The following is a 22,570-nucleotide window of genomic DNA, read 5'->3' on the forward strand; positions in this document are numbered from 1 at the left end:
GTTTAATTAGGGTTTAGAACTATGATTAAACATGGGGTCACCCGGCTGCTCTGGATTGCTCTGAGTAGACCTGACCCAGGACAATCTGGGGCTGTCTTGACCTGCTCTGGGCCAATCCCAGATGGGTTCAGGATCTGGGATTTGTCCTAAGACAGGGCACAGCCCTAGTATTTTGTTTCACTTTGTTTCACTCTTCATCTCAAAATCAAATTCTTTTCAGAAAAAGCATATGTTTAGATTCTGTACTAAAGAGGATGTGTGAATCCCATTTTGATCTCCTGCACATTCTGAAATCATATGCAGCTGATGCAGCAATTGGGCCTGAAATGGGTACCATGCAGTTGTACAATGGCAAGGAGGCTGGCCCAGGATCCAATGTATCCCAGTTTGGCTAAGTCTCACCATCTTCCCACTTTAGAAGGCCAGCTATACACGCACATGCCCAGCTATGGGGAGTTGGTTTCCTCGGTCACTCACTGAACCCAAAAATGAATCTAAAGTACATTGGCCAAGGTAACACAGGTAAATAGGACAAACCAAGGGTGGCATCAGGAACAAGCAAGCAGGTATAGTTTTGCTAAAACAAATAGTTTCAAAATAAAATAAGGAGCAGCAGGCTATCAAGGCTGGCTCAGAACTGAGCTCCCAATTGCCCTATTTTTAGAGTTGCAAAGTAGAACGAATCACTTAGGGTGGAAGAAACTTTGCTGAATATGAATTGAGGCTGGCTTTCTACCACAGTCCTGTAGAGTCCTGACATTTCCCATAGGAGGCTTTATCATGGAGTTTTCACACTAATATAGGGTTCCTTTTTCTTTTGGTTGGGGGAAGCCCATCATCCACATTTATGCATATCCTACATAAATTGCAAAATTGCTTCACTGAACACACATGGAATGCCCTGGCTTTTATGCAAGTGGTGTAGGCAACACAAGGGAAGTAGCCCTGTAGATATTTATAAAATCCTGTTTTGCATCCCACAGGTGCTGGTCCACACACCTGGTTTCTGCAAGATTCTAGAATAGCAGCACTGGAATCCCTCCTCCCATTTATGGCTTGTTGACTACTCCTTGTTTCCTATGGAGGTCAGGCAGCCCTTTCTCCCAACTACAGGAACACAGGAAGCTGCTTAGACCACTGGTCCATCTAGTTTTGTCTACACTGACTGGCAGTGGCTAAACAGGATTTCAGGCAGGGCATTCCCAGGCCTACCTGGAGATGGCAAGGATTGAACCTGGGACTTTTTGTAGTCAAAACAGATGCTCTACCACTCAGTTATGGCTCTTCCCCCACTAAAGCTCCACTCGGGGAGGGGGGAGGTTGTGACCATCCAGATGTTGCCAGACTACAGTTCCCATCACCTCTGATTATCCATACTGGCTGGGACTGATGGATGGGAGTTGGAGTCCCAGCAGATCTGAAGAGTCATAGGGACCCCAGACAGAAATTCAGTTTTAATCATTTATTTCTCCCCCTCCACACACATTGAAAACCTGACACTAATGCAGAATGGCCTGCAAATATCAAGAACACATATTTACTCAGTGTCTCTTCAAATGCCTCTCCTGTATTTCTTATCTTAGAAAGGGGGGGGGGAGAACAAAATGGTTTCAGATCAAATTCTCATGGGCTTCAATAGTTCTTCACCCAAATATGATATCTGATCTTTTACTTTATCTTCATTAATATGGCAGCATTAATTCAGAAATAAATTAATCTTTTTTTAAAAAATGCTTCTGCACTGTTAAAACCTCCTGAAGGTGATAACATTCTCCCGAGGATGCAAAGGTTACTAAATATCGATCTTTTCTGCTTCTGCCTGTATCAATATAATCATTAGTGACAAAAGCATTACTCATATTTTACTCCAGTACTAGTACACCTTGCACGAGAACTTTCCCAATTTATCAGTTTTAAAAATAGAAATAACAAGGATAACAAAAAAACAAGACTTATTCACACCTACCGGTATTACAACACTGCCCAGAAACGAGAAGTAAAAATCCTAGAATATGGAACGATTGATACAGTGACATATAAAACAAAAATATTTTCTAGTGAAAGATCAATGCCCAGTGTGGTAGAATAGGCCAAATGTTACCCCAGGGATAGGGCCAAATGGAGTCTTCCAAGTATCTCCATATGGCCCCCAAACTCTCTACATCACAGCCCCTCTCCAAAGGTCAAACCCGTCACGGAATGTCTTTGAACTGTGTCCTTGAACTCTGATAATGCCCTTTGCTTACCTTGAGGGAGGTAGCTTACTTTACAAAGGCAAAATCACATTTATTGCTCTCTCTGCTTTTGTCTGTGGTCCCACTCACCACTGGCATGTGGACCTCAGACGTTTGCCCACAAGGCAATGCGGCCCTTGGCCTGAAAAATGCTATCCACCTTTGTGACTGAGAAGTCCTCATTCAAATCCTGAACTAGCCTTGAAGATCACAAGAGGGTCTTGGGCAAAGTCACAACCTACCTCTTATCAAACATCCCACACAGGTTTGTTTTGTGTATTAAAAATGGGCTGAGAGAAACGATAGACATTTTAGAGGATAGGCTAATATTTCAAACTCATCTCCAAATATTGGAAAGGGGAACAAAGGGCAATGGGAAGAAATTTAAGAAGGACAATATAAAGTGTTGCCTAGGAAAAATCTAAAAGCACAGGTATATGATATGGGCTAGCTGCCTTAGCAACTGTACTTCTGGGAAAGAGGAGAAATACAAGTTAAGAAATGCATGGCTCATGCCACTTTAGGATTATTAGCTGAACCTTCCTTGTTACTATTCCAAAATCCACAGCTGGGTTTTACCACCACCACCACTACAAATATTAATTTGTATCCAATTTATCTGCCTCAAAATAGGCAGAAAACAGGCTTATGGGTGACAAATAGCAACAAAGCTATCTTCCCAGCAACACCCACCTTTTGCGCCTCCCTCACCTAGTATTGCATCTATATTTTTCCTGAATGTCAGAGAAGAGCGTCTTGCCAAGTTTACCAAATAGCAACACTTTAGATTTAATAAGATTAATATAGTTCTCAAGAGCATTCAAAGAGCTTTACATCTATTTCTGTGGAGGGCTATTTCATAAGTGAGGTAAATGATTACACACACACACACACAGTACGACCCACTTTCCTTTTTAAAATTCTTCAGCAAACCATTTCCCTCCATCTAGGTCCCACCCTGTGGGAACTGGTTATAATGCTGAGAGACACTTGTGGGAGGCTCATGCAAAAGCATAAAAATGCCTAAGGCTGATTCTTGAAATCCCACCAACCTCTTTCTGGTCCTCTGAATTTGCCCATGATATGGATGTGTCCAGTGGTGTACATCATATTGATATACTATTGTGGTAGTGTCTGAAGCAGGACCAGATTTAATGTGTGAGGCAATTCTTGCCTCTGACAGACCCTCGAAAATAATTATTTCAACATTCAATGCAAATGCCTGCTTTGTCTTGAAAAAGGAAAGCAACGTTTTCAAAGCTGAAAGAGAACAACATATTCCTTCTGGGGGAGGCCAGTAGCAACCGAATCAAGACCACCAGTCACAGATGCATTTCCAAACTGTTGTTCATCCTCCCTTCTGAAACATATTTTCCCCTATGTTGTCATTTTCCTTTTCTAGGCTAGTCTTCTCTCTTGCTCGCTTCTCTATGAAGGAAGAGAGGCTCCACACCCACCATACATTTAAAGCATATTTTCATCACCCCTACCCTCTATGAATCCTGGGAGCTGTAGTTTGTTAAGGGGGCTGGGAATTTTAGTTCTGTGAGGGATAAACAAAGACTCTATGTTTGCCGCCAAGTGATGGCTGTTTCCACCTGCCTTGTCTAGGAGCATTCATAAGGGAGCTGTTCTGGAAGAACTGTGAGTGGGGGGACCGACTCTGTCTGCTGTCAGAGGATGGCTGCTTTGCCTCACCCTCCAGTCCTCTTATAGCAGCTGATTCCAGAACTCTGAGGAGGCTTTCCCGCCTTTTAGGTTGAAGCATAAATGGTGGGGAAGGGGAGAGTCCTATGCACTATTGCCATCTGCTTTGTGGCTATTTTTGGATATGAAGTTATTGGACTTTTTTTCTTGACCTACTATGCTCACTGAAATGTTGATGTATTTAAAATGAATTGCCAATAGCTGCCGCCAATGCTTTCTAATGGGTATTCCTGGCAGCTGGAACCCCCAGCGCTTTCCTATAGGTCAGACATAGGCAAACCCGACCCTCCATATGTTTTGGGACTACAACTCCCATCATCCCTAGCTAACAGGACCAGTGGTCAGGGATGATGGGAGTTGTAGTCCCAAAACATCTGGAGGGCCGAGTTTGCCTATGCCTGCTATAGGTAGACATAGCAGCCCAAATCCCCAATGCATTACAATGTGCAGACCAGGAAAATGAAAGTCCCAAAGTGCTTGAATGAGTGGACCTAGTGTGCAAAACCCCCTATGCTTTCCAACCAGGTCTACTGCCCCATGCTGTGGTTGAAGAAGTGGTATTGAGGCATCATTGCTGACTTTCCTTCCCCTAAATACATGTGACAACCCTATACCTCTCAGAAATTGAAGGCTGATTCATACATGCAGGAAATTACTTAATATATCAGTGCTTCGATATGGCACATTAGATGACTCACTTAGCTGAATGGGTGAAAAGTAATGTGTTTGAGGTGATGTGAGATCTGTGGCGTTAGATCAGTGTCGACTCATTCACACATGCAAATGTATCACTTGGTGTCGAAGTTGTTAAGTGAAGGACATTCATGTGCATAACCAACTCTTTGTTGATACCTGTTCTACATGTCTACCTCCTTATTGTAGGAATAGTGAACCTGTGATCAGGGCTGTCTTAAGCATATGCAGCGCTGGGGTGAAAAGATGCACACACACACCCAGGTTGCCCAGTCCCAAGTGCGCAGGAGGGCAGAGCCGGCTGGCCACCTCAGAGTCCCGCTGGCTCGGTCACCCCCAGACTCGTGGAGCAGAGCCACCCACAGCAGAAGAGCCCACCGCGGTGCTCCGACCGGCGGGCGGGCTCTTCCCCCGACTCAACTCTCGGGCCCCAGACTCTTGGCCTGGTGCCCCTGAGAGCCCAGTGCCCAGGTGCCCCACACCCCTAGTGCCTATGGGTACGATGGCCCTGCCTGTGATTTTTCTGGATATTGCTCAACCACAACTCCCATAATTCCCTATCATTTGTCACGCTAGCTGATGGGAACAGGAATCTAACAACATTTGGAGGGTCGCAGGCTTCCCCTCTTGCTTTAGTAAATGGTCATGGACAGACTTTTTAAAGCCAATTTGAATATAACATTATTTGTAAACTGAATGATATTTCTTCCCATATTACTAAGTTGGATCACCTTCAATCATCCCCTTAGGTTACTGGTCAACATTTTGTTAAATGATAGGAGGGTGCGGCAAATTATTCAATAACAATGAGAACAGCATTAAAGCACCCAGAACATCAGGAAGCAATAAAAGCTTTTGTTCTCCGCTGATGTGTATGTGCCCAGGTGCCACAGCTTCTGGTGGTGCTACTTGCCATTCTTTACCCTACATTTTAAAATAAAACTCCAGATAAGATTCTCCAAAACTGCAGGGAGCAAGCAGGGAGGAGCAAGGAAGAGTTTTTTGAACATGGATTTGCATCCCCAGATAAATAATGCAAAAAGTGATGTTTGGAAAGGAGAGTTGATATGCATGCATAATCTCCAATTACAGCTGGCAGCAAATTGTAATGCAGATAGTTCAATTGAGCTATTTTAAGAGAAGCGGAAAGCGAGGCTCTTGCTTTCCTTGTTAGTCAAGTATACTCTTTTATATCACCTTCTGATTAGAGGAACAAATTATTTAGAAAAACCTCATCCTCTGCTGACCTTTGTGAGGATTCTCACAAAGATCCTAGGCACTTGTAGCTCTTAGGCTACAGCATCTTGTGATATATATTTAAAAGATATATTTGAATCAGTGATCCAGGAGGGGAGAACTTCTGATTGAAGGAAAAAGGGAAAGCAGCCAGACATAGTGATTGGTATTGAGCTCAATGTTCTCAAGGGCACATATCAGGTGGGTGCACTCTCTCTCTCTAGCCCATTTTTTGTTTTCTTGGGTATCTCAAATTAGAAAATCCAGCAACATACACTTTTTTGCTCCCCATTTCCTCTTTCTCTGAATTAATTGTTGCCTGATTTCTTTTCTTTTCCATCCTTCCCTCTGTCAAATATACTGCTTCATTCATTCGTTCATTCCCCTAGGTATGCATTATTTATTATTATTATTATTATTATTATTATTATTATTATTATTATTCCCCAGCTTTCCTACTGATGGGACATGGCAACTTACAGATAAAAAAAAGAATGGCAAAAAACATAGAAAAATCAATCACTGAAATACAATTAAACATTGATAGATTTATATACATACTGGTATATAAAATCTATCTTAAAAGTGTGGGACGAGGGGTGGTTGAAGATTTTGCTGCTTGCTCAGAAAGAGCTGGAACCTTTGCAAATGTTCCACCTGACTTCATGTAAATAGAGTATTCTGAGCATTCAGTGTGACTATTTTGACATTTTCCAGAAGCTGAAAGGCACCTGCAAACCACCACCTCCACCTTCCCTATGACCCCCCCCCCCAACTGACTTTTGGAGCAGAGGAAGGCAGTGCTGGATGCTCTCAGGGCCAAGCTGAGATTCTTTGCCAGGTGTAAAAATGAGTGGGGCTACAACCTCCAGGATTCTCAATTGGGAACTCAGGGCCGTCTTGAGCAGATTGCGCACCCTGGTGCTGAGGGGCGGAGATCGCTCCGCCACCCGCCCCGCCCTCGCAGGGCGCAATTGGTTTCCGCACGGCTTCGCCACGCGGCGCCCTCCTTGCCAGGCCGGCGCCCAGCTTGCCAGCCCCCCGCCGTGGTGCACTGCGCCACCGGGGGTCTATGTAGAGCCGGCCCTGTGGGAACTCATACTGTGTGTATCTTTCTTACTGATAAGGCCCTGGAGGTGGGAAATATTTGTGCAGGGGTACTCTCTTATGACAATACACTTGTTCGTACACTTGCAACATTCCTAGCAAGAGCTAGATCACTTGTGGTCACCAGGTGTAGTAGAGAAAGGTGCAAGAGAGCCAGTGACATGCTTGCCTGTTCAAGAAATCTTATGGGCTGATGAAATCCCTCTGCCATTTATTCAAGACCAGAGCCCATAAGTTGACACCCCATAGTGCAACAAGCAGACATAGAGGGACCCCTGTGATGAAAGGTTTTGACAATTGTCTACAATAATTGTAAAAAGAATATTATTTCAGAGGTAGACCAACTCTTGTATCAGTTACAACCAGTCAAAAATCAAAATGACAACGATGTCATAGAGCAAAGGCAGAAAGTCAGGAATTTGTGAGTCTGCGGGCACTAAAATAATATGCTCTAGAGACAAAATTACACTCAAACTGATTGACAAAGGGCTAAAAGGGCAGATGACTTTATAGACCAGTAGATCAGTAGACATTTACAGACCTTCTAAAGTCAAGGGGGCATAAATTGAGATCATGGCTCAGTCACATACAAACCAGTTTGTGCATCAGACATCCTAGGGTACCGAGGATAGAGCTCACATGGCCATGAGCAACACAGTTGTATAAAGAGCCATTTCTCAGACTCTGACAAGTTGCCTCTGCCTAGAGCTTGTCCAGCTGTTTGAATTACATGCAGTATTCCACATGGGACATTAAATCACTTCTGTGCACAGGATACCAGGTGCAGACAAAGCCAAAAATCCCCAGCTAAAGTAGAAATATGAAGCGCTCTCTTTACTACTGCAGTGTCATTGGATGTTTGAAATGCTCTCTTCATTGAGCTATGGTGCTTGTATATCCTGAAACTAGGGCTGAAGTCATAATTTCACAGGATTTCATATAGATACAGGAGTAGTTTGGATTTGATATCCCACTTTCACTACCTGAAGGAGTCTCAAAGCGGCTAACATTCTCCTTTCCCTTCCTCCCCCACAACAAACACTGTGAGGTGAGTGGGGCTGAGAGACTTCAGAGAAGTGTGACTAGCCCAAGGTCACCCAGCAGCTGCATGTGGAGGAGCGGAGACATGAACCCAGTCCCCCAGATTACGAGTCTACTGCTCTTAACCAGTGTTGCTCAAACCAGTGTTGAATGGACTTCCAGAACGGATTAAGTTCGAGAGCCAAGGTACCACTGTATCAGAGAAGTGTGACTGGCCCAAGGTCACCCAGCAGCTGCATGTGGAGGAGCAGAGACGCGAACCCAGTTCACCAGATTATGAGTCTACTGCTCTTAACCACTACACCACACGGGCGTGACATGCAGAAGACATGCTGAGTCCACTTGCTTAAGGGAAATGGTCTCAAACACAAAGGCAACACATACTAAAACCTGGTGTGGACAAGCCCATATTCAGGCTGAGAGAAGGACAGAGCTCCGAGATTTTCTCTGTAAGAATCTGGGGTGCTGGTAGTTCCCCCAGTAAAATTGATGGGGCACAGAGAATTTTGGACACGTGTGAAAGTTAAGCTGCATTTCACCTTTGCTTAACCTGCATACATGTTTAAATAAAGCATGTATTACCAAACACTTGTAAACCTCCAGTTATCTAATTTCAAAGGAAAGAGAAGCCGAGTACATGTTGCATCCCTGGAATTGTTAATCTTTGGAGAACATTATTGTTTGGAGAACAGGACACATGCGTGTTTGCTCTCTGTGACTGAGTGTACCGTGCAGATAGAACTGCCAAGGAGCAGATCTCGCCACCGCCTGACTCCTCTGCAGTGTGTAGAAACAGAGGTAAATATGTGTTGCTGTTACATAACATATGCAACAACCTTCACCTCCTTTGGAGATTGTTATAAAGCTTCCTCAGTTGCTAGATCAGAACGTGGCAGATAAAGAACACTGGCGATGGAAATGTATGTACTGAAACAAGGAGCAGCCAATGAAATGGGTTATGCGTGGGAGTTCCATTACCCACGGCTCAACACTTGTAGAGAGCTGGAGACTCCCCATCCCTGTCTTAGATGTAATGTGCATGTTAATTTTTAATTGTAAGAATGTTTATAAACTGTCAACTCATAAAAAAATTAAGGTGATGGACAATAAACTCATTGAAACCTCTTAAATTTATAAGATCATAAAATACAGAATAACCAACATTGCATCAAATTAATTCTCTAAAAATGCTTGATGAAACAAAAAACCTTTTCGGCAAGCAACGACGTAACAGAACGGAGGAGCCTGTCTGATTTCAAAAGCAACAGTGCCCCAAATTACCGGTGCCACTAAGCCAAAAGCCTTCATTTGTGCAGAAACTAAACAACCATGAAACATCTAGGCAGGTGCCAGACCATTGGACCATTTAGCTCAGTACTGTCTACACTGATTGGCAGCCCTACATGGGAGATGCCAGGGACTGAACCTGGGAACTTCTGCATGCATTGTGTGTTTTAGAATCATTTTACAGTCATACCTCGACAACCGAACACTTCGACTTCCAAAGTCGACAACTCCCGGAAGTCTTTTTCGGCGCTCGCAGTCAGCGCATGTGCAGAAGCGCGAAATCGTGATTCACGCATGCGCCAAAGTGGCACTTCGACATCTGAAAACCTCGACTTACGAAGACGGCCGCGGAACAGATCGTCTTCGTAAGTCGAGGTACCACTGTATATATAGATGGTTTGTATGATTCTATTGTTTTATACAGTATATGCCAAAAAAGGTGCTGTGAATGTGAGTAGCACCATTGTTTTTCTAATTGATAGCATTTTTTTAAATTAATCTTTGTATGTTTTATGATTTTTGAAAGCCCATCTCATAACCTTTGAACATTCCAGGTTCGCAATACATCAGAATCAATACAGACTCTTCCAATTGCCCTGCACACAGCAGCAGCAACTCTGAGTAGCTTTATGCTTGTAAGCTTTATGGGATTATAAACCTTGTGTGTAAAAGCCTTGCCCTCTTCTCCAAAAAGATTATAAGCAAGTAGCAATCAGCCTCCTAGTTCTCTTTTCTCCTGTTTCTTGTTGCCGATGCCATGCACTGACATTAAGGCAATCAATAGAATAGTTCACTTCATTGAACACAGTTATTTCAGTCACAGAGCTGTTCACATTGATGTTACCCAGCTGGGAGATATAACAAAGAAGCAAGCTTAGACATAGACAAAGCTTGCTCTGGAGGATAAGAGATTGTCTCCTTGCTCACACAGAAGCTAATAGACATGGTTATGTAATGTTGAAAAGTAGAATGTATTGCGCTCCATGAAGTATCTCGCAGTGCCCTTGGGAACGAACATTCAGATGAGAAACTGTGTGTGAATGAAGGTACAATCAACTGGAGATAATGTTTACATTTTCTCCCCGAATTCTCTGCTTATGAAAGTAAACACCTAATCTTTCATGTGCTGACTTTGTGTTGCAGCCAATGGGATGAAACACTCACCATGAGCTCTAGCAATGTGTGAAAATTTAGTCATATGTGGTCTGCAAATGGTGGTACTTAGCTCACATTAGGCACTGTTCACAACTGAAGATTACTATCACACTAGGAAGAGATGTTGCCCTTCAAACACCCCCAGTCAAGTTTTAGAGCTGCAATAAACAGGGATTCAGAAACAAAATTGGCTGGTTTAGGGATCAAGAATTCTCCACTATTTAAAATAAATAAGGAACACTTAGGGCGGTGTAAAGCTGCAGAAAATGAGGGTACCAAACAAATAGTACAAACCAGAAGCACAAAAAGCAACACAAGCCTACAGCTCAAAACATGGATAATCAAAAACACTGTGGTCCAGATCAGTGATTTCCCCCCCTAAAAAAAACAACCAAAAAAAAAATGTTTAGGAGTACTCTCATTTTCCTACTCATATTGAAATACTGCCCCTCAATGAGGCCAAACTTAGATTCACAAAATGTTTAGGGGTATGAGCCCCCCTGCGTCCCCCCAGAAAGAAAGCACTGGGCCAGATACCAATGTATCTACTCCCACCTATAATTGAAGAAAGAGAATCTGGAGAAGTAGCTGCATGCTTTGCATTGTACTTTGATCACAAGGTACCAAGATCTTCACAGATCTTTATTGAATATAGAAACATTCATTTACACCCAGTAGATTGTGGAAACCCTTTGGATTCAACTCACTAGTGAAAACTCAATGACCTGCCCTCCCAAATTGGTTCTGGAACAGCACAGAAAGGTGGGGAGTGGAAGAGGGGAGATCATGTTGTCAGGCAAACAGAAATGTTTGCACTGATGGAATATTTGTAACACCGTGACAAATTCCTCCCTGAATGTCTACAGTTCATTATTATAATACCCCAGACATCTTATGAAGTCTGTGCCCATTACTCAACATACAGAAAAAGCTGCCTATCTTTGTAGTACTGTATGAGATTCATAAATATTCTACCTGCTAAGAGAAGTATCAAATATGTTTACAGCAAACTTCTACTAACCCCCCCCCCAAAAAAAGTAATTTTTGGAGGGAAACTTCACACAGGGCCAAGAGCGGTAGGAGATGCTGTATGCTGTTGTCAGGAAGCAGGGCCAAATACGGAAAGCTGATTGTTGTGAGGCTGTAAGGAAGATAGCAGAGTAAGGCAGGGCAAGGATGGAGGGTTACAAAGGCTGAAGGAAAGAAATCTGGGAAAGGAGTCGCTTCAGGGACCTAAAGGTCCTTTTCATAAAGCAGTGAGACCATTGGAGGAAGCATGGCACTGATGGTATGAGGGGTTAATGAGAAAGGGAGACAAACAGAACCCCATACAACATGGACAGATGGACAGACAGATGATGTGCTTCTGGCAAAAAGGGAGTGACGGGTGAGAAAGTTTTACAGGTTAGAGAACAGTAGAAAAGGAAGCCAAATGACCAAGAGGTTTAAGAAAGAAGTGGTGTAGAGCTGAACATCACATATTGACTTCAACCAGGCTGACGGTCAAAGTTTGGCTTCAGGTGTCTAGTTTCTATTACTATATGATTCTACACGACGTTCACAAAAAAACAACAACAACCAAGGCTGGTTTTACAAATAAGAAAAGAAAGAATAAATATAGTATGTGAGACAGTTGCAAATAAATCTGAAAAGGATATCACTTTATATATGCAACAAGGTCTGGCCTAAAATTAGAAACATCTAAAAAGATAACAAGCAGGATTGACATTTTCAATTTAGTGCGTGAGTCATGGTTTGTGTGCAGAGTCCTCGTTGTTATTCAGGTGATCCTGATGAGACTGTGTAATAAATTAAAAGAAACAGCTTGTCACATCAGCAATAGTTGCTTTCAAATTTATTCATTTATTTATTGGGGGGGTGGGGTGGCTGTCAGTGCTCATGCAGTATGAGAAATTTATACACTTTTACATATTTCTACAGTTCCTAAAATGATACGGTTTAGTTTAGTTCCATATACAGGTGAAACTCGGAAAATTAGAATATCGTCGAAAAGTGCATTTATTTCAGTAATGCAACTTATTATTATTATTATTTTCTTTTAATTTTTACAAATGCTTTCTTTTGGAAATTCCACAGTAATAAAACGAATAGTTACAATAATACAACCGATCTCAGTGGTCACGGGTAGGAGGAGGAGTTACGCTAAGACCAGACCATGTCGTTACCGAGGAGGCAGACTTAGTCGTTGTCTGAGGACTATCCCTGCCTCCGGGTCTGGTCCTGACCGGACGGATATTGGAATCAGCAAGGGATACCCACATGACCTGAAGGTGCTGCTGTGCAATGCCAGGTCGATGATGAATAAGACCACTGCCATTCACGACCTGATTGTGGATGGAGGATTTGACCTGGCATGTGTGACAGAGACCTGGTTGGATGAAGCCGATGGGCCCGTTCTTGGCGCTGCTTGTCCACCAGGTTTCTCTTATGCACAGCAACCCAGGCCATCTGGGCGGGGAGGGGGGGTTGCAGTGATTTTTAGGAAGTCATTAGTTTGCACCAGGCGTCCTATTGGTAAGACGGAGTTTTCTGAGTGCATGTTCTGGAAGTTGGGCAATAGGGGCAGTACAGGATTCCTTTTGGTGTACCGACCTCCCCGCTGCACCAAGGATTCCCTGCCCGAGCTGCTTCAGGTCGTGTCGGATGTGCTCCTGGAGACACCTAGCTTGGTTGTCTTAGGGGATTTTAACATCCATGCCGACACGACCTTACAAGGAGCCGCTCGGGACTTCGTGGAAAGCATGGCCACCATGGGGCTGTCCCTGAATAAGTCTGGCCCAACTCATAGCCACGGACATGCCTTGGACTTGGTGTTCACCTCTATGGATGTTGGTGATCTGACATTAAGTAAAAGCGAAACAAAAGAAGTGCCATGGTCAGATCACTTTCTGGTGCAACTGGACTTCTCCGCAACCCTTCCCCTCTGCAGGGAGGTGGGACCGATTCGGATGGTCCGCCCCCGCTACTTAATGGATCCAATTGGCTTCCAGAGAGTGGTAGGGGATGTTTTATCCCATGTCGATGGCCTTTCAGCTGATTCCCTGGTGGCCCGCTGGAATGCGGAGTTAACCAGCGCTATTGACTGTCTGGCTCCGAAGCGCCCTCTCAGATTGCATGGAGCCCGGACAGCCCCGTGGTTTTCCCCGGCGCTGAGGGCGATGAAACAGTCGTTGAGACGGCTAGAGCGCCGGTGGCGGAAAACTCATTTTGAATCAGACCGGACACGGGCTAGAGCTCAACTTCGAGCCTACCAAGTGGCAATGGCGACAGCGAAGAGGACCTTCTTCACCGTCTCCATCGCATCTGCAGAAAACAGCAGCAGGAGACTCTTCCAGGTGGTTCGCAATTTAGCGGAACCACCTGCTCCATCCGGGCCCAGTACGGGCCACATGATCTCCTGCAATGATTTTGCAAAGTTTTTTGCAGATAAAGTCGCTCAGATTCGGGAAGAGGTAGACTCCACCGTGGGAGCAGGGCCGGGGCGGGGGAGTGCTAGAGTCCTGTCTAGTCAAGTTTTGTGGGATCAATTTCAATCTGTTACCTCCGAGGATGTGGACAGGCTGCTTCGACGAGTGAAACCAACCACCTGTCTCCTTGATCCTTGCCCATCCTGGCTTATAAAAGCTAGCCAGGAAGGGCTGGGCGATGGGCTTCGCGGGTTGGTAAATGCTTCTCTCCATGAGGGAGCCTTCCCAGACCCGCTGAAAGAGGCGGTTATTAAACCGCTTCTTAAAAAACCATCTTTAGATCCGGCCAATATGGCCAACTATCGCCCAGTCTCAAATCTTCCATTCTTGGGCAAGGTGATTGAGCGAGTGGTTGCTGAACAACTTCAGGCACGCCTGGAAGAAGCGGACCATTTGGATCCCTTCCAGTCAGGATTCAGGCCTCATCATGGGACTGAAACTGCCTTGGTCGCACTGGTCGATGATCTCCGGCGGGCTAGGGACAAAGGTAACAGCTGTTTCCTTGTTCTGCTGGATCTCTCAGCGGCTTTTGACACCATCGACCATAACATCCTTCTGGATCGTCTAGAGGGTTTGGGAGCTGGGGGCACCGTCATGCAGTGGTTCCGCTCCTTCCTCCTGGGCCGTGTTCAGAAAGTGGTGGTGGGGGATGAGTGTTCAGACCCCTGGGCTCTCACTTGTGGGGTGCCTCAGGGTTCTGTCCTCTCCCCCATGCTTTTTAACATCTATATGCAGCCGCTGGGAGAGATCATCAGGGGGTTTGGGCTGGGTGTCCATCAGTATGCTGATGATACCCAGCTCTACCTCTCTTTTAAATCAGAACCAGTGAAGGCGGTGAAGGTCCTGTGTGAGTGCTTGGAGGCGGTTGGAGGATGGATGGCGGCTAACAGATGGAGATTGAATCCTGACAAGACAGAAGTACTGTTTGTGGGGGACAGGAGGCGGGCGGGTGTGGAGGACTCCCTGGTCCTGAATGGGGTAACTGTGCCCCTGAAAGACCAGGTGCGCAGCCTGGGAGTCATCTTAGACTCACAGCTGTCCATGGAGGCACAGGTCAACTCTGTGTCCAAGACAGCTGTTTATCAGCTCCATCTGGTACGCAGGCTGAGTCCCTACCTGCCCACTGACTGTCTCTCCAGAGTGGTGCATGCTCTAGTTATCTCTCGCTTGGACTACTGCAATGCGCTCTACGTGGGGCTACCTTTGAAGGTGACCCGGAAACTACAACTAATCCAGAATGCGGCAGCTAGACTGGTGACTGGGAGCGGCCGCCGAGACCACATAACACCGGTCCTGAAAGACCTACATTGGCTCCCAGTACGTTTCCGAGCACAATTCAAAGTGTTGGTGTTGACCTTTAAAGCCCTAAACGGCCTCGGTCCGGTATACCTGAAGGAGCGTCTCCACCCCCATCGTTCTGCCCGGACACTGAGGTCCAGCTCCGAGGGCCTTCTGGCGGTTCCCTCACTACGAGAAGCCAAGTTACAGGGAACCAGGCAGAGGGCCTTCTCGGTAGTGGCACCCACCCTGTGGAATGCCCTCCCACTAGAGGTCAAAGAGAACAACAATTACCAGACCTTTAGAAGGCATCTCAAGGCAGCCCTGTTTAGGGAAGCTTTTAATGTTTGATGGATTTCTGTATTTTAATGTTTGATGGATCTCTGTATTTTAGAATTTCTGTTTTGTTGGAAGCCGCCCAGAGTGGCTGGGGGAACCCGGCCAGATGGGCGGGGTATAAATAATAAATTATTATTATTATTATTATTATTACAAAAATAAACATTGCTATTACATTTCATTAATTACATTCCATTTATAATTGACCTGCCTAACGACAAATAATTACAATTACAACAAATAAAGGCTTGACATATCTTGCTTTGCATGTCATGCATCTATCTCATATATTGGTTTCACCTTTTAAGTTGTGTTACTGAAATAAATGCACTTTTTGACGATATTCTAATTTTCTGAGTTTTACCTGTAGTTAATTACTGCAGAATCCTATGGAAATAACTTCCAAAATAGCCTGATGCAGAGTTGGCTGCATATGGTGTTGCCAAAAAACCGTTGCCTATGAACTCTATGCAACCAGCCATATGAATGCAGCAGGAGATCCCTGGCTGTACTGGTCTGACACAGACGCAAAAGGATGGGCATGAGATACGAGTTTTTTAAGCATGACACTGATGGAGCTCTGACATGGGCAAGAGCTCTTTGGTGAAGATGATTTTAGCCAGCATCACATTCTAGAATCATAGAATCATAGAGTTGGAAGAGACCACAAGGGCCATCCTATCTAACCCTCTGCCAAGCAGGAAACACAATCAAAGCATTCCTGACAGATGGCTGTCAAACCTCTGCTTAAAGACCTCCAAAGAAGGAGACTCCACCACACTCCTTGGCAGCAAATTCCACTGTCGAACAGCTCGTACTGTCAGGAAGTTCTTCCTAATGTTTAGGTGGAATCTTCTTTCTTGTAGCTTGAATCCATTGCTCCATGTCCGCTTCTCTGGAGCAGCAGAAAACAACCTTTCTCCGTCCTCTATATGACATCCTTTATATATTTGAACATGGCTATCATATCACCCCTTAACCTTCTCTTCTCCAGGATAAACATACCCAGCTCCCTAAGCCGTTCCTCATAAGGCATCATTTCCAGGCCTTTGATCATTTTGGTTGCCCTCCTCTGGACACGTTCCAGCTTGTCAGTATCCTTCTTGAACTGTAGTGCCCAGAACTGGACACAGTACTCCAGGTGAGGTCTGACCAGAGCAGAATACAGTGGTACTATTACTTCCTTTGATCTAGATGCTATACTCCTATTGATGCAGTCCAGAATTGCATTGGCTTTTTTAGCTGCTGCATCACACTATTGACTCATGTCAAGTTTGTGGTCTACCAAGACTCCTAGATCCTTTTAACATGTACTGCTCTCAAGCCAGGTGTCACCCATCCTGTATTTGTGCCTTTCAATTTTTTTTGCCCAAGTGTAGTACTTTACATTTCTCCTTGTTAAAATTCATCTTGTTTGCTTTGGCCCAGTTCTCTAATCAGGTCCAATTCAATGAAATTCAATGTTGTGGTATAGATGTCTGCAATGAAACAGCACCAGGATTAAGGGTGGTGCGGATCCAGCTTTCACTTTATGTTCACACAGGGTTTCTGATTTCATGTAAAGACAAAACAGCATAAAAAATGAATGAATGCTGCGGTTTGCCATGGAAATCTCCCTCTTGATTCTACCTTTCCTCCAGGAAATTCTCTTCCTGCTTCTATACTCTTTCCATTTCCAGCCACGACTCCAATTAGCTCTCAAGAGTGTATTTTCTCTCCTCCTTTGTTGCCATGGGGACACATGTCTGCTTTGCTTGCAATTTTAATTTCCTGTCTGTTTAGTTTTGTTGCATTCTGTGGTTTGAGAGTATTTCCTAACAAACACTGCCATTACAGCTCTTTTTGCAAGTGGAGTTCCCACCCCCTTCCACTCTGGATCTGCTGATCTTGACTTCCCACCCTACTCAACAGCAAAGACATCACTTTCTTCTTTTTCCTTTGAGACAAGTTGTACCAGTCATTTTTCAAGGAAAGAAAGGCAAGCAACTATAAACTTTTTGAATAGAGGGCACAAAAATGAGGGATGCAATAAAAAGAAGAAAGTTGCATGTGGTTTTTTTTAATGGCCCTTGGGAAACCTGGTGTCCTTATATATGTAACCATTAGTAGTATCATAGCTTGTGTAATGTACAGTGCAATCCAACACAACACATCTTTACTCAGAAGTAAGTCTTATTGAGTTTACTGGATTTACTCCCATGTAAGTATATATATAGGATTGCAGTTGCACACAGTGGAAGACAATATACTGGTAAATGGGACCATGTCTCGAGTAGTAACCTGGTTAAAAATGGCCCAAACTTCCAATGTGCTAAGAAATAAGAATGCTGAAGGGGAACTCTGGATTGTACCTCCTCATTTAGCCACCCCCAACAGTACCGGTAAGGATTGTGGTGATATACATATGCGTATACGAGGTGAATTGAAACTTTAGCTTTCAAAAACAGCAAGATGGGTTGTATCCAAATACTTAGAACAGTCCCATTGAAATCAGTAGGGCAGAAGGAAGTCATGACTTGAATCTAACCCAGTATAAACATTCCATGTGTGGGTTGGGGTGTAGGTTATGGTAGCATCTTCTAGTCATTGCATCTAATGCACACAGAGCCTCTATGAGTATAGAAACATATGCCTTCGAACTTGTGGAGGATGAAGACAATTACCAGGGTGAGCATGTTCATCCTTGAAGTCTCCTTCATCAGAATACCTGAGCAGAATACCCAAATCAATCAACCCAAATTAATCAACCCTTACTCTTTCCAGGCTTATATATACTGCCTACTGCAGTTATTCTATAAGACTGTTTTCCCGGGGCAAGTCTTTGAGGTTAGGTCTTTTTCTGCAACTAGAAGATGGGCATTATTTGATCTTTCTATCCTTAGCTGGGCTTTTGGACTTGTAGCTGATGAATACTGAACTTACAGAGCTTACAAGAAAAGCAATTCCCCAGATAATTGTAAACCGAGTCTGACATTTAGATATGTGTCATGCCACCCATTGGATGGTGACTGTGTACAACAAAACACCCCCTACTCCTGTCCATAGCATACAGTGATCCTAAGACCAGCGCTCAGAACCCCAGGATGTGATTTCTACGGGAGCTGAAACTGATTAGCCTTAAGAGTGTCATTTTCCGCCTGGCAACAAATCACCAGGACTTTGGCTTGAGTTCTCAGTTGCATTTGCAGCCTCCTGTCCTGACATGCCCAGTCACATGAGGAGTGCCAGGCATCACCTTCTATCGTTTCTAAACACTTCAGGCTAGTTGCAGACATATGAGCATGTGAAATTTCACATTATAAAGGAGCCAATAGCTTTCTCAGGCCTGGGTTTCAAGAACTCTTTTCCAAACGACACAAGGGACCCAAATGTCTCTCATTTTATAACTTACTCAGCACGTCTGCCCCAATCTGGGAAGAGAGATAAACATACACAAGCAGGCTACCACATACAGAACCAATGAGGAGGAGGATTACATGGCAATGCTCATCTGGGGTGCACTGAATTGGTTAACTGTGAATTCTTTCCAGAGATCTATCTTTGTTAAATGCATCTAATTGCATGCACTAGAGCTAGGTCAGGGATATTGTGTAGATGGGCTCTGTCTGATCCCATTTCGGTTACTGTAACATGCTCTGTGTGGGGCTGCCTCTTACCTTTATCTGTAAGCCGCCTTGAATCCCATCAGGGAAAGAGGTGGGGTATCAGTCAATCTGATCTGTTTTCCTTCCTCAGGTTCTATTTAAGTTGCAATCCTATACCCATTTACTTGGGAGTAAGCCCCATTGAACTCATTGAACTTTACTCCAGAGTAGACATGCACAGGTTTACATTTTCAACAAGCCAAAACTAGTGAGCTATCATGCTGTCAAGTAGAGCAAGACTGGGAGACACACATACACTCACTGTAAAGGTAAAGGTACCCCTGACCGTTAGGTCCAGTCATGGACGACTCTGGGGTTGCATGCTTATCTCACTCTATAGGCCAAGGGAGCCAGTGTTTGTCTGCAGACAGCTTCCGGGTCATGAGGCCAGCACGACTAAACCGCTTCTGGCAAACCAGAGCAGCACACAGAAACACTGTTTACCTTCCCGCCGGAGCGGTACCTATTTATCTACTTGCACTTTGACGTGCTTTCGAACTGCTAGGTGGGCAGGAGCTGGAACCAAACAACGGGAGCTCACCCCATTGTGGGGGTTCGAACCACTGACCTTCTGATCAGCAAGCCCTAGGCCCAGTGGTTTAGACAGCACGTGCCACCCGCGTTCCTCCACACTCACTGTAGTTCATTGAAATTACAGGTTCAAATATGGCTTGCAAGTTTTCAGTACCAAACATTTCCCCTGCCTCTTACCTAACTGGTTTATGCCACTGTTTTAAAGTTAGTAGACTTTGTATGCCCTCTTAAGCAATGCAGAGAAGCACATATAGCAGTTTTACATACATAAATATAGCACTACAGAAAATAATTAGTTACTGCACAACTGTACTTAGAATGAGAATAGAGCAACTTTCCAAATTAGGTTTAAATTAGATCTATCTTATAATGTGGGCAACTTCAGAAATATAATTAGAACTAAGGCTGTGTTGACATTGCTCTTGCTATTTTGATCACAGCTCTTGATTTTTAAATATACCGTCTCTTTCTCATTTAAAAAACAGCTTTATTAGACTCATTCGGTAGAGCATGAGACTCTTAATCTCAGGGTTGTGGGTTCAAGCCCCATGTTGGGCAAAAGATTCCTGCATTGCAGGCAGTTGAACCAAGAGTCTCTTGGTCCCTTCCAGCTCTACAGTTCTATATATCATAGAATAATGGAGTTGTAGACTCGGAAGGAACCCAAAGTGTCATCTATTCCAATCCTTAATTCTATCAGATTTTAATGAGGCTGAAGTGCTACAGGAAATATGGCAAAAAATATTCAGAAAAACATGTCACCCCAAATCTTCCCATCCATTAAAGAAAAGTATAAGTAAAACAAAAACCCCACAACCAATTCATTTTACAAAAAAGATAATCAAGTGTGTCCAATGGAGCCCACTCACACAAACAGTGAAAGTCGTAATAAAGAATCAAACAACAAGGCTGCTCAGGAAAGCTGGGCCCTGGGCGTCCCTACTGCATAGGTGTGTTCTTCAGGGAAACAGCTTTGACCACACATAGAACAGATGTACCAGCTCCTAGGTCTATCAGAAAATGTGCCTGGTTTGCCATGATGACAACAGAAGGGGGGGGGGGGAGAAAGCAACATGACCAGGGCTAAGAGCTACCTGTAGTAGCTCCATTAACATACAAATTTACAATCACACTATTTTTTTCCCTGGACACACAGATGGATGGGAGCACTTGGCCAGAGTAATACTTTGAACCTGTGCACATGCTCATGACTCCCACATTTAGCGGTTGGAGGAACACATGAAATGTCTCTCAACTTGCTATTAGTGTGGATGAAAAAACCCTACCCTCTCCAATAACAGCGGCAGCAGGTAAGCAAAGGTGCAGACAATCAGCCACAAATCCACTCTTTAAAATGTTGTCCCGGAGACAGCTGAATCTCACAAACACCTCTCTACCTTGCACTGGTCTTTGTCCCACCTTTACATTACCCATGGTGGCGTAGTGCACCTTTCAAACAAAACATCAAATAGGTCCTTATTCGCTCTTCAAATCTGTTTCACAAACATTATTCACTAATGTGATGGTGTACGCAAAATGCCAGAGTTCTTAAAAATACAAAACACCAAAATTCACAAATGAGAAAAGGAGAGTTGTTGCTAGCTTTTGCTTTTTAAGGCACCTCAAACAACAGACGGATCATGGCAAAAATCTTTGTGGACTGGAGCCGACATTGTCAGATGCATCTGACGCAGCGGGCTCCAGTCCACAAAGATTTGTGCCATAATAAATCTGTTGAGCTCCGAGGTGCCACAAACCTCTTTGTTAGTTCTGCTGCCGCAGACTAACATGGCTACCCCTCTGGTTTTGTTTTGTTTTTGAAGACTGTAACCAAGGTAACTGAGTTTCATTCAGTTGCCAAGGCAACTGGAGGAGTAATATTGTTTGCAGTAAAGTCAGACAAACCTACTCATGTTCTGTTGATTTGAGAAGGTGTCTTAGAAATTGTTCAACTATTTTTAGCCACCTAAATCCATAAATCACAAGAGCAATTTGCAGCCTATTAAAATTGCCAATATGCCGCATGATTTGTATGCATGAATTATTCATGTTACTTTCATTTTTGGCAAAAGTGGCATAAATTCTAATTCCAAATTCTCTTGCCAAAAAAAATTTTTTTTTAAAGAAAAAATCTTCTTCTTGGTTTAATACAGGTTAGCATCGGAACCTGACTCTTAAAAGAAATATATATATATATATATATATATGAAAAGAGAGTGCAGTGCCATATTCACCTGTATACCTTCGTAGAGACTTACATTCATACATACCTTCTGTGTTATGGCAAAGAAGGTTTCACTAAACATGTGCTAATGAATTAAATCAATACAAACTGGAGTGAGCTCCATCTCAGACAATCAATACGTGCTCAATGATCTACAACAGGCAGGCTGGTAAACTGGTCAAAATAAATTTGCAATTGATTTTGTGTTTTAAAACTTAATTAGTGCATTTATAGCTGGACTGAATATGATTGGCCACAACATGCAAACAAGCCCTTTCTTTCACTCCCCTTGTTTGTGGTCAATAGAGCCAATGCATAGAGACCATGAATTGTGCCAGCAGTCTATACACCCATTGCTGTGATCACAACTGTGTTCACGTCACAACATGGAATCCAGGAAACAAAACTCTCACTGCATCTATCAGGAATCCCATAACAATGGGGGCATTCAGTGAAGCTGAGTGTTGGAAGAGACAAAACAAAGCACTTCTTCACAAAATGCACAGGCCAACCCCCACAAAAGGTCATGATGTCTGGCTTGGATGGCTTTAAAAGAGGATGAGGCAAATCAGGTCCTCCCTCAAAGAGGTTGCGGTGAGACAA

General features: G+C 43.9%; 1 protein-coding gene across 1 annotated transcript in view; it reads right to left on the reverse strand.

Moving 5' to 3' along the window:
• Window positions 1-10,000: 10,000 nt before the first annotated feature.
• LOC132592332 (voltage-gated potassium channel KCNC1-like) overlaps window positions 10,001-22,570 on the reverse strand; it is an 89,685-nt gene continuing 77,115 nt past the window's right edge. Inside the window, exon 2 of the mRNA XM_088654307.1 lies at window positions 10,001-10,153. Within this exon, the coding sequence (XP_088510433.1) occupies window positions 10,001-10,153 (153 nt within the window). The remainder of the gene's footprint in view (window positions 10,154-22,570) is intronic.

The sequence above is a fragment of the Zootoca vivipara genome, chromosome 1, assembly GCF_965207765.1.
Source record: "Zootoca vivipara chromosome 1, rZooViv2.hap1.1, whole genome shotgun sequence".
NCBI classification, from domain to species: domain Eukaryota; kingdom Metazoa; phylum Chordata; class Lepidosauria; order Squamata; family Lacertidae; genus Zootoca; species Zootoca vivipara.